This window comes from Colletotrichum scovillei, assembly GCF_011075155.1.
Source record: "Colletotrichum scovillei strain TJNH1 chromosome Unknown Contig00010, whole genome shotgun sequence".
Taxonomy (NCBI): Eukaryota; Fungi; Ascomycota; class Sordariomycetes; order Glomerellales; family Glomerellaceae; genus Colletotrichum; species Colletotrichum scovillei.
The window spans coordinates 2,819,126-2,833,017 of NW_023336268.1; the positions used below are offsets into that span (position 1 = coordinate 2,819,126).

At 36.4% G+C, this 13,892-nt stretch overlaps 1 protein-coding gene across 1 annotated transcript; it reads right to left on the bottom strand.

Annotated features, from left to right (window-relative positions):
- Positions 1 to 6,041: 6,041 nt before the first annotated feature.
- Positions 6,042 to 6,743, bottom strand: HER10_EVM0010654 (protein kinase domain-containing protein; the record flags this gene model as incomplete). Its single annotated transcript, XM_035480107.1, has 1 exon — positions 6,042 to 6,743. One exon carries the CDS (start codon positions 6,741 to 6,743, stop codon positions 6,042 to 6,044), a length of 702 nt encoding a protein of 233 aa, XP_035328454.1.
- Positions 6,744 to 13,892: the final 7,149 nt, after the last annotated feature.

Here is a 13,892-nt window from a genome sequence, read left to right on the forward strand (position 1 = left end):
GCTTTTTTAATAAGAACGTTCTTAAAAAGGAGGGTAAAAATACTAAAGTTAAGAATAATAAGAAGAGCTAGAGTATTAATAAGGAAAACGCTTAGCAAACTAATAATAAAGCTAATTAATAGGCTAGGGGAGTTATTATTAATAACGGAGTAAATAATAAAATATTTATACTTCGAACTAATTAAAGGGAAAAGATTACTAAGCTTAAAAAAAGAACAAATAGGCAAATTATAATTAATAAGCTTTTAATAAATCCCTTTAGTAACCTCTTAGCTATTATTAAATAAAGTATTACTTTTTTTAAGAATAGTAAGAGGGCCCTAAATAAAAAGTATAAGGTAGGGGTATTTTAATAAACGCTCGCTAACGTTATTATTAATAGTAGAGTAAGTAATACTATTAGTATAGGAGGAGACTATAATAACCTTAGGGTTATAAGAATTACTAAGGATAGGACTATTATTAATATTTTCGTAGTAACGCTTTAGGGGATAATTACTTAGCTTATTATTATTTTTAAAATTATTATTATTATATTATTATTATTATTATAATAAGACGAGGTAATAGAGGGCTCGTAAAAGTATTTATTTTTAGACTTATTATTAATAGGACTTTCGTTACTAAAACTACTAATTACTAAACTATTATTAGAAGGATAATTGTTATTAGACTCGGAGTTTAAACTATTACCCTTTTATTACCCTTTTATTATTAGTACTATTATTAATATTAAGATTAATTATAGCGTTAAGAGTTTTTAATAGGGGTTAATATTATAATAAACTACTTAATTAGCATAGTATTAATAAAATTAATAATATATTAAAAACTACGTTACTAAAATATTTAGTAGCCTTTTAATAAACGTTATCTTATAAAAGGAACTTAGTAAGGGTTTTAATTTTATTTTTCTTAAAGTTAAAAATAAAAACAGCTACGTTATTATAGAATAATTAGCTAATAGTATTATAAAAGTAAGTAAAAGGACTATTATAATATAAGTATAAAAGCTCGAGGCTAATTAAGTAATTAATAATAATAGCGGGTTAATAAATAAACTAACCTAAATATAATAATTAATAAAAAATACGTAGCGAAGAGTTAGTAAACGTATAAAAACTAGGACTTAAAAATAAAAATACTTACGAATTATAATAAGCTCTTATACTTAGATCTAATTTAAAGTACTCTTTAAGCTCTTAGTATATATAGGGTTAATAATAAGTTTATTTATTATATATTAAGCTGCGTTAGCTTTATTAAGGGTATTTAAAATAATACTACGAGTATACAGTAAGTATTTACTATAAATATTTACTTAGTAGAAGTTAATAAATACGTTTTAGTAGGTTTAGGTAGCTCTATAGAGTTTAATAAGAATTTATAAATACGAAGTTAGTAATTAATATTTTAGTAAACTATTATAGGATAATATATTTTTTTAAAACTATATAATTAATATAAATATTAATATACTTGTTAATATAATAAACGAACTTAGTAATATTATAATAAGTTTAGGTAATATATCCTATATAGAGTACCTTTTAAAAACTAATAAAGCTCTTTTTAAGGAGTACTTATAGTTAATTAGAGCTATAATATAAAGAATTATAATTATAATAAAAATTAATAAATAATAGCTAAGAAGGTTATAAAGAAAAAAAAGAAATAAAAACATAAAAATAAGGATAAAGTTAAAAATATAAAAGTAGTAAAAAAAAATATTTAGTATTAGTATTTACGTAGTAAAAATAGATTTAAAAATAAAAAATAAGGATATTAAAATAATAGCGTTATTTAAGAGAATATATAATTTTAAGTAGTTATTAATAACTTTTACGTAATAGCGGTTAATTACTAAATACCGCTACTAAGTAATAATAAAGTAATTATAATAATAAACTAATAATAAAAGGGGTATATAAAAGTTAGTACTATATAATAAAAATTATACTGCTAGAATTACTTAAAATAGTATATAAAACTATTATTTTAATATAAATAAGAGGGATTATTTATAATAAAAGGGTACATGAAGCGTTATTAATAAGTATTAAGTTTATAATATTATACTTATTAATAAAGTAGGGCTACTAGTTAGTAACGGGTTATAAAAAGGATTATTTATTTTAAGGGCTAAAGCCCGGGGAGAGGGGGTAATTATAAGGGGGCTAATATATAGCTACTTAGCTAGGCCCGACTTAGTTACGAGGCTATAGCTAGGCTCTTAATAGATCTTTAGTAAAGCCTTGCTAAGGTAAAAGGCTAAATTCTTATAATAGCCTTATAAAAATACTAAGCTTAAGTTTATATACTATATTATACCTACTTTTTATATCTTTCTTAGCTATAGTACTTAGCTATACTATTACAAATAAAGCATTATTTTTTATTTATAATTTAGAATATTACTAAAGGACTAAGCATACTACCCTATATTATTATTATATTTAATAAGAAGTAGAAAAAGGGAATATTAAAGTTAAATATTTCTTTTTTATTATAATACTTATCGATAGGCTAACTAAGCCCCTATTACGGGTTAAATATAGGGAATTCGTTAAGTTAATAAGCTTAAACGACTCTAATAACCCTATTTAACCTATATTATACCCCTAATATAGGTATATACTCTTTATAAATATATATAAAATCTTTAGAGAGTATACTCTAGGGTACTAAAATATTACTCTAGGGTACTAGCTCTAGGGTATTAAGAAACTGTCCTAGGGTACCAGCTCTAGGGTACTAAAATTTCACTCTAGGGTACTAAAAATCTATTCTAGGGTACTTCGTTAACTATTTTAATATAGTTTATAAAGTAAAAGAGGGCGTATTAAAAAGGTAAATTTATTTACTTCATTATTTACTTTATTCCTTATATTACATAAGTATATAATATATTATATTAATCTATATTTATTATAAATTAATATATATATTAATTACGTAATCAATATTACTTAAATAAGCTATGGAAAGTACTAGAAGGTATTAAAACACGCTAGAATTTACTCAAGTAGTATTACGTACTACGATTATATATATATATATATACTTATTAATTATATTATAATTAATAAGTAATAAAATATTTTAATAGGAGGTTTTTATATCTATATATAGGTATTTTTTACTTATTTAGACCTTTTAAAAAGTAAGTAACTTATATAGTAATTTAATTATATTACTCTTTTTATTATTTAAACCTCTTTTATATACGCCTTATTATATTTATATATTCTTATTTCTATATAAATATTTACTTACTATATTCTTTTATAAGAATATTCCTTATTACCTCTTTATAGCTTATAGCTGTATTAGAATAAGTAAGAGGGTTTTAAATTTCCTACTTTACGTACTAAGTATAAAACTTATTTCTTAACTACTTACTCTACTCTATTACATATAAAAGAAATATATCCTATAATTACTATACGAAATAAAATAATATACTTCTTTACTAAATTTAAGTTATAAAGCTAGAAGTAAATTAACATTAAGGCTTATATAAGAAATAGGTCGGTACGTTTATCCTCTTATAGCCTTTATAAAGCTTATTAAAATTAATATAAAAAGTAATTAATATACGACCTCCGTTTATAACTATTATAAAGCTCTAAAAAATCTTAATCCTATAAAAATAGGAAGCTTAGTTACTAAGCTTAACTTATTGAACCTATATTTAATAAGATAAGAATTACTAGCGAATTCGGTATAGGTAGCCCTATACTATCCGTACGTTTTAAAGAAATTACTGGGTCCCGATAATAAAGCGATACTTAAGTTTATTTTTAAAATATATATCCCCTTTAAAATAAGAATAAAACTAGGATTATTATAGCGAGGTTACTTGGGGTATAAGGAGTTAATAAACGCTACGTAATATAATATCTTAAGCTTCTCTACCTAATATTTTAAAACCTTAAGAGTAGAATAAGCTTAATAAATTCGACGCTTTAGTATATTAGTTATAGTTCCTATAATACTTTCTAAGTATATATAACTCTATCTACTATTTTTACTAAACGTATATAAAAACTTGCGAGGTATATAATATATACCTCTATACTTCTTAAAATAAGCTATATAAGCCTTTTACTTATATATTTCCGGCAAAGTTTAGCTAGCTATATTACACGAAGGTTTTAAATTAAGGGTTTCTTATTATTAATAGCATCGTTTACCTTCTCGGCCTTAACCAACTCTAAGAGCTATTAGAATAAACTATATTAATAACCTAATCGCTTCGCGTACCTGCCGGTAACTAAATTAAATATATATTATATCCTAGTCTAGGCCGTTGTTAAATAACGCTTCTTTTTTTTATTAAAACTTCTAAAAGTTTTAGATAGTAAGCTAGTAGTAAATGAAATTGTCAACTAGCAACGAAATCTTAGCGGGGAAACTCAGTAGCACTCGTGCACCGCGACGTCGCAACACTTATTTAATGAAGAGATTAGTACCGTCAACTAATAACCTATAGGCTACTGCCCAGTAAGCTAAATTGCGCCCTCTGGCTTCGGACCTCCGTGTCAGTTACAATACTTGGCCGATGCTATCGTCGTCATTTTGCATGTTGTAGCTGTAGGAGGCTAACTAAGCCCCCATCGCGAACGCGAAGATTGTTGGGCTATATGTCTTATCCCTGCGGGCGTAACGCTTTCAGCAACTAAGTACGAAGCAATCTACGATGTACTTTAGACTGGAGGGCGTCCCGGCACGCTTGCCACACGAAGTGTCCCCTATTCATGCTCTCTGGCTAGAGGGCAACGTACAAATTGGAAAGAGGTTTCTGCCCGCGATATATTGCCCCTGTCTGTGCTTGACGATGCGTTCCGTATATCCTGGAGGTTGAGAAGTGCTCAGAAATGCTAGAACTTTGCTCGTGGTAAGTTCTTTGTAAGGCCGTTTGCTGGTATGTGGATATGTTTGGAGCTGCTCGCTGCGTGTTCTTCTTGTAGCTATATGTTCTGGATGTTGACTTGGCGGAGTCGAGTTGCGCTTCCCATTCCTCACAAGCAAAATCAAGTGCGGCACCATAGCTCTTAGTTCCCGGATCGTCAGAACGCGCACAGTAGGACACTTGCCGTGCAAGCCATCGTCGAGCTGCTTCGGACTGTGAAGCGTGAAGGAGGAAGTTAATCGCACGATTCTCTCTTTCTATATGTACCACGATCATCGTGCCATACGCATTTACGACTACTAACCGGAAATAGACGGGAAACGCACTAAGTTCTCCCGCTATCTGATTCGCACGTTTGACTTCACCGTAATAGATGGTAAAGAAGAATAGACTGCTTGCCTCTTTACCTAAAACGTATGTAATATCTAGATACTCATACACTTTGAGAGAATTTGCTCGGCTTTTGATCAATTGCCGTTACATTTGGTTTCAGATGTCCTATCGCTTCCCGAAACTGGTCTTTCCCAGGAGCTTGGTAAATCATCTCTCGCAGTCAGACGTGGACTCCACCCCAGTCTCTAGCGACGGGGATCAGCCGTGAGCGCAACGAAAGACGACTCCGGACACCTGGTTCACGGGCGTGGAGTCCGTAAAGAAGACGAGGAGATCCCCGGGGAGGAGAGTCTAGGATTTCTGCAAGCTATGTATACCTTAGTTTTGGACAATGGAAGATCAAGTCAGTGCCTGGAGGTTGGCCGTCTCGAATCACATGCTTAGTGATGTATTTGTTTTCCCAGTCTACGATTTTCAAATGCAACCTAAACATTTCGGATTCAGTCTATGAGAGGCTGTAAGTATCTGGGCTTCAGCTCTGACATGTTCTAGGGTGGTTCATTGAGGCTCAGTTCAACAAGCTGCCACACTCAAACCCCCGTTATATTGGTCAAGATTGATGGAATGGTCAAATCTCAAATCAACTCAGTATAGCAGTGCCGACTTGACTAGTGAGATAGTGGTGATGGCCTCACTTTTCTTGGTTTGGGTATAGTTTTTGTCAACCCGGTTGCACGTACGGAGGCGCTGAGTCGGACAGATGCAACTGACACCAGATTCGTTGCACTATAGTCTATAGTACAATAGAGTAGTTTTGTTTCTTCTGTTCTTCGTTCGCCAAAAATTGCTCACACTCAGTGAGAAGACTAAACATGTCAGGAGTCGAGTCCGCAAGGATGTTAGACACAGGCTCAGCCTCACAACGGCTTTTAATCTCGTTATATAAAGCACTGATAGATTCGTACTCTCCATTCCAGCAACTCAAAACCACACACCCAAACTCTTTGTCTTCGTCCGTTGAAGGATACTTGTGATTGATAAAACTTCGAACCCTGTCAGGGGCATCAAGCTCGCTCAACGGAATGCGGCCAAAACGAATCGTATAAACGCATGACGCGAAGGCAAATTGCTCGCTGATCGGTCCGGCGTTGGGAAGTTTGAAATATTTGTCGAGCTTGCAAAATGGCTCACTTGCAACAAGAAGCTGTTCGCCAATCTCGACAGACGCGTCGAAGTCGGCAAGACGGACATTATCGTCTGCTGTGAGGAGAATATTGGATGGCCGTAGGTCGCCATGAACACGACCGAGCTCTTCAAGCCATGATAGGGCGCTTGCGATTTGCGTGATCCAGCGTGCCTTGGCATAAGTGCTCGGTGCATTCCGTACTGATTGGTGGTCGATGCGGGCTTGTAGTGTTGTGTCCACCCGCTCCATGAAAAAGCCTTCGGGGATGCAAAGGATGCATCGGACAATATTAGTGTGTGGGTGCTCCATCAGCAGTGTATGCGTCAACTTTTCATTCGCAATTCTCCCGGCGCTTTCTACGATTTCATCTGCTTGGTCGGATGCGGGATTGTTGAAGTTCGTGGGGCATTTAAATACCACATGCTTGCTGATGATGAAAACCTGACCACCGGCTCCTCTGGCGACTGTAGTCGCTAGAGTAGCAGTTAGAAACGGTCTCGGGATATTAACCGTGTAAATAGGTAGATAGGATCCTCTCTCTACTGCTAGGCTAACTAGTAGGTTAATGATCTAGAGTCTCTATGGATCCCTATATACATCAGGATCCCTAAGAAAAGATAGTTCTAGTCTATCAAAGTCTTCCTCTACTGATATATTCTAGCCCGTCTAGCCCTAGGGCTCTCCCTGGATAACGGTGCTGTATTCGTCCACTGGGCCCACTGCTCAACGAGGCCCTGTAGAACGTACTGCATGAATAGGTCAAGCGGGCTTGCCGGCAGCCCCCGTACCTTTTGGGCCCGGACCGGTACGTAAAAGGGCCGAAAGGAACCCTGACGGCCATGCTCGGTAGCTCGAGGCTCGTGGGGCCGGACCGTTGCTACGTCACAGCGTTCTGGCGTACAGTCCGCATTGCAGGCAGCAGTGTGTTCTAGGTGGATCAACTATTATACAGCTGCGCACGGAAGTAACAGAAGCATTAGATGCAATAGAGGCATCAGAATCACCAGAAGACATCACATCATCAAGCAAAATAGTAATAACAGTGGTGATAATAGGCAAAAGGACATAGGGATAAGCGACGTATCGTCTAGTACCCCTTTCAATGCGGGGAAAAATGGGCAAAAGTCCGTATTTCGTGGTCTTGGCGAAAGTGTTGTCCATCCGCACCCGATGGGATAGGAGTAGTGGTGTACAGATTGGCAAACGCCCAGATCTCCATGGCGACGTATTATTTCTGACTTGGTTCAGTGCATACATGAGAAGCATGCAAAGTCACCCGCACATAATCCCGTCATATACAGCATTCATCATCCAACGCTGAAAATGGCTGTCGACGTACTTTTTGGCTTACAAAATAAGGCCATTGCCTTAACAACGGAAGCTGATGAGATTGCTGTCAAATGTGGCTGATGTGATCAGCATTCATAAACATACGTAGCTCTGGCACGGTCAGACCCAGAGAACCTTCGTTGTCTTGACCTTGCATCCTCAGGAAATGCTGCCATCATCACCACCAGATTCCCTGCTTGTGCAGTACGGGCGAACGATTGCCGACGTTTATGACGATCTCTTGCTCTGATCTGCCAGTGCGACATCTCCTCATATGTAACCAACAAATCCACAAAGCGTGCCCCAAACTAGCTCATTTCGACTGAGGCTGGAAGAGGCGAGCAAGTTTGCGAAAAGCAATATTATACAAAGCCCACCGTCGCCATTCCGCCCCGAAAGCGCGTTCTCTCTCGTCAGCACGCTATTGTAGACAGGCCAGACGGTTAGCCTGAGAGATCTGGAGATGAATGGAGATAGTGAGATGCGAGCCAGGATTCAGGGGTAACATTTTACATAAAATGGACAGGCCGATAAAGCGTCACGCATTTACTCGGCCGCGACATCAAAAAAAACGTGTCCCTCACACAGCATCAGTAAACGAGGGTTAGGGTTATAACTATCAGGACCCTCCGGATGCGGGTAAGTAAGGGCTAGGAAGAGAACACAATAAAGGAAGGAGCAGTTCATGCATATATCATGCAAGGAGCAGAAATATAGCTTTGGAATAGATATCAGTAATTCATCCTTTCGACCCTAATAGCAGTCGGCCCCTGAGAGCTTCCCCCGTGTCACGCACCCCTTTGCCAACTGCAGAGCGGATCCAGGGGCGCCGACACCTTTGCCGTGCAGCGGACTCTCTAGACAAGACACCGCAGCCTATGTATCGTCAAGCGTCTATTGGATTCTGGCAGCGCCGAGGTCGATTCCGGAGACAAATCTGGCCGCAAACTGCTATTAAAGGCTGTAGCAAGGAGGATATATAGCTAATCTCTTAAAATTCATCGTAACGTATTTTGCGCAGCATCGAATCATCTTCTAAATCCGTACAGCACTCCTCGGGTTCACGCCCTTCGCTCATAGGAAAGCGTAATGGCATACAACATGCCGTAACGGCCTTTAAGCGCCCATGCTAAGAAGTAGCTCCACAACCCGTTAATAGCCGCTTAATAAAGCTGCTTAGAAGGCACTACTAAAGCGTCCTCCTTATGCACGTACGTTAGCACCCCAATCTATTAACAACCTTATAATTAGTATAAAGCCTATATATAAAGCCGCCTACAAAGCGTTATTATACTCTCCGCCTTAAGTATTAATATTAGCGCTTTTATAAATTAATTACTTTATTAGCTACTTATTACTTCTAAATATAGCGATTTATAGAGTATTATTATAGTTTTTACTTTAGGTATTAACGTTAGTATTATAATTAATTAATAATTTAACTATTTTAATATAATTATTAAAAGAGGTTGCTTATAGAGCACTGCTATGCTCTTTATTATAGAAATTAGTATTTACGTTATTATTAAGTAGTAGCTTTATTACTTACTTATAGCTTGGAAATAAAGCCGCTTATAGCGCGTCCCTATAGTACCTACTTTAAGCATTAATATTAGCTCTATTATTTATTAGTAATTTCGTAAGCTATTCGTAGCTTTAATATAAAGCTATTTATAGAGTATTACTAAACTCTTTACTTTAAGTATTAATATTAGCGCCCTTCTTAATTAAGAGCTTTATTACTTACTTATAGCTGCTATATAATGCTACTTAAAGTACTATTATAGTACTATATTTAAATATTAATATCTATACTATTATTAAGTAGTGTCTTTATTACGTACCTATAGCTTTTAATTAAAGCTACTTAAAGTATTACTATAGTGCCCGCTTTAAGTATTAGCGTTAGTATTATAGTTAAGTAATAGCAACGAGGCTCTTATTACTTTAGGTATTTTAGTTACTTTAATAATAGTTAGAAGCTATTTATAGAGCGCTATTATAATATCCGCTTTTAGTGTTAATATTACTACTACGGCTTATTAGTAATTTTACTAGTTATTTATAACCTCTAATTAGAATTACTTATAAAGCGTTACTATATATTCTACTTTATATATTAATATTAGTACTTTAATTAATTAGAAACTAGGCTATTTATTTATAGCCTCTAAATAAAGCTATTTATAAAGTACTACCGTAATATTACGGCTAGCTAGTTATAATAAGGTATATTAATAAAAGTTAGGGCTACGAAGCTAAATAATAGTATTATAATTATAAATAGCTTCCTAAAGCTATATTTATAAATTATAAAAAAATAAGGCTTTAGTAATTAATTATAATCTTATTAAAAAGTTTTTAATAAAAATAGCTAAAAATAATTATAAAATTTAATACTAAGTTAATTATTAAAAAGTTATAAAAATTTATCCTCAAGCTTAGCTCGAGTTTATTTTATATATAAATCCTATATATTATTTAAATAGTTCTTTTATAATTAGAACTAATATTATAATATTAATTTTATAAAAGTAGACTATTTTTATTTTATTAGTCCTATTTATAAACCGCTTATTATCTATTAGTCCTTTTTATTATTATTTATAATTCTTTTATTTTATTAAATAACTTTTATATTAGTATCCTTATATATATATAGTATATAATAATTATTATAAGCTTATGGGGTAGGCCCTAGTTTTAGTTATATATATTAAGTTATAATATTAGTTCTTTTTTAAAAATTTAGTCTTATAAACTTATAAATAAGTATTTATAGCCTAGGTTAGGCTAGTTAAGTTATTTATCTATTTTATTATTTATAATATTAATATTTATAGCACGGTAGCTTTAAAGAGGTAATAAGGAATATTCTTATAAAAGAATATAATAAGTAAATATTTATATAGAAGCAAGAATATATAAATATAAGGGTAATAAGCGTATATAAAAGTTTAGGTAGTAAAGAGAGTAATATAGTTAAATTACTATATAAGAAGTTACTTGCTTAATAAAAGGTCTAAGTAGGTAAAAAGACGCCTATATATAAGCATAAAACCTCCTACTAAAATATTCTACTACTTATTAATTATGATATAATTAATAAGTATATACGTAAGTATATACGTAATCATAGTACGTAATACTACTTCGAGTAAATTCTAGCGTATTCCAATACCTTCCAGCATATTCCATAGCTTATATAAGCAATATTAATTACGTAAGCAATATATATATATTAGTCTATAATAAATATAGATTAATATAATATATGCTTACGTAATATAAGACAAATAATAAAGGAAATACATTTACCTTTTTAACAAAAGAACGTAGTAGTAACCGTATGTGGCTAAGATTATATAAATAAAGTAATCGAATAGTATAGACCTAGTAGTTTAGGTATTAGAAATATAGTCTATTTATATAGACTTTATTAGGTTATTTGGCTTAAGACTATTTATTAGTTACCCTTTGTTGCTAATGCCTTAGCAACCCTGTTCACCTTTAGTTATACCGTATTAACTGTTACGTTACGATTTCCTCTTGACCGGAAGAGCTCTTGCATCCTCAGCGGGCGAGACAGTTGTGCGCTCCCAGGTTGGGTCTTTTAATGGCTTAATGGCGAATGCGGAGATAGAGTTTTGTTAAGATATATTAAATCCTTAAAGTTGAGACACTAGAAAGGCCTGTCTTCACTGCCGAGCACTACGGGCAAACACTCTCGACGAATACGCTTCCGTCGTTTGTCTTCAGGAAGCTCAGATACACTCATCAAAGTCTGTCAACTTCCCTCTCGCCTAATTTTTCTTGGCATCTGCTGTTAGTGAATGAATGAGCCTACCACCAAGTTACTAACAGCCGAAAACTCTTCACCTCTCCTTGCCGAAGCCCGCATCCGCGATGGCCTCACAGCCGCCGTCGGGCACCGGACTGATGTCTGCCGACCGAGCCGACCCCGAACCAGGCTCCGGGACACCTCCGGAGCCGAACCCCGCCTCAAGAGCTAAGCGACGCCGCGGCGACGAGGCACAGCCGACTCGGCCCAGCCTAACGGGAAGCCAGCTTGATGCCACCACCGACGCGCCTGCCTCGGCCGAGGGGCCCGCAACCTCTACAGCATCTGCTCCGACCGGGTCTGCCACAGGGTCCGTCTTGGCAGCCCTTGCAGAAGGGGCTAGACAGTACGAGGCACGGAAAGACGTCTTTCTGACCATTGCACAGTCCGTCGACAGCGTTGTCGCCAGCTTTGGCGGTTCTAGAAAGCAGATCGCGAAAGAAGCCACATGCTATGTCATCCAAGCCCTCAAGAGACTGATCAATCACGAGACAAGCCCAATAGCGGCCCGGAGCTGGGCGGCTGTCGCCGCACCAATGGCGAACGCGCACCACTACTCTTGCAACACCACTGCGGCGACCCGGAGCGGCCAGACCTGCCAGAGCTCTGCCCGCCCGAAGGCCCCACTCCCCGCTCAGGATCAGCCGCAGGCGCAGCCGAAGGAAGAGTACTGGACGAGCAATAGCATGAGCTGCACCTTTTCTCGCCCTTATAATTTTATAAGCAAGCTGTTTCTATCACTACTTTATAGTCCAAATATAGCAACACAAGTCTTGCGATGGCTGCCAAAAACAATAAGCATCATCTCTGCGACGGTAACAATACGTCGAGGAGACTAAGCCACCTCCGATTCCTGCACGAGCTCGTGGATAGAACTGGCTTCACCAGAAAAAACAGGGGCAGACCTTCTCGATTCATTTTACAGATATATCTGTAGAGGGCAGGTTCATACGGAAAATGCGATATGTGAGACGCATTGCTTGACCAGACTATTATGTGCGGTAGAATAAAGATCTATTTGTTTAAGTGTTCTGCCCTTGCTGATCGCTTGGGCGGTTTTCGATATCTTTACACAGGATTAACACCCAGTAGCAGTGGATACTCTCACTGTCTTCATACACTATCTTTGTGGATTTTCCACCTTTTCAACTTTCCCTCCTGCAAAGTTTACAATCGCGAATCAATCGACGGTGATGAATAAAGATCTATTTTTTTTTATAAAAAAAATAAAAATGAAGCGATTTGTTGATTGTAAAACGGCTTTAAACAGAAATAATATTCACTCTTATATAAAAGTATGAAAATCCATTGTGAAAAGCGATCTGAATGCAAGCGCCAGTCGAGCATCCTTAGCAAAATAGCTTAACGTTTTTTTGCAGAGAGCTTTTCGGACTTGGGTCGAGAAACACGTTCACGTGAAGAACCTTGCGCCACGTGTCCCTTGTGTCGGAAGCCCGCCATTGCCTGCCGGCCAAGTGATGCACCTGAGAAGAAAGCCAGCGGATCACCTCTTGGGATGCATCGGGGTCTCTGATTAGAATCATCCATGAGCTCGGTATTGGAATTCCTGGTTCAAGGAGTCGATCGGATCCAACTTTGCGAAAACGGCCGGCTCCATTTTCAGGGAGAAGATTGGGCCAGATCTAGCGTTCTTTGGTTGAAAGAATGAAGCCGTGAAAGACATGCTGCCCCTGGGGCGACTCAAAGCCACTAAGACCTGCAGTCCAAGCACTGATGGTTGGTTTTTCAGGGGAAACCTTCCCATTGAATGAATGATGACCTTGTCGGTGACGGTTGATGGTGGATCATATCCTTTCTAGGTTTCATCGTAAGACTAGACTATCTCGTCAATATCTATACCACCGCGAAGCGCGATACGAGTAATCTCCTCCCCAACAGCGAAAAGAGCCCGCGTATCGTCAGCGAAAAAGCTTGGCAGTGATAAACATTCTGAACTAGCTTCGTACTCTACGACTACAAGACAATCAGGCCATGTGGCTTGTTTCATTTCCTTAGCGTGTCAGTATGCCTCAGATGCCTGATTAAACTTTCTCTTATCGTCCAATATGTTGGCAAAGGTTTTTCGCTAACTTAGGATCGACAGGGATTAGCTAAACACAAGATGATGTAATATCGGCCACCCGCGCCACCTGGGTCGGGAGGCAAGAAGTCGACCCAAGAAACTTTTACGTCTGCGCCTCCGCCCCTTTAAAGTAATGGGCTAAGCGAAAAAAATCCACACAATTACATATCGAATAGTCACACTATTGCAGCGTCTACTCAACGCT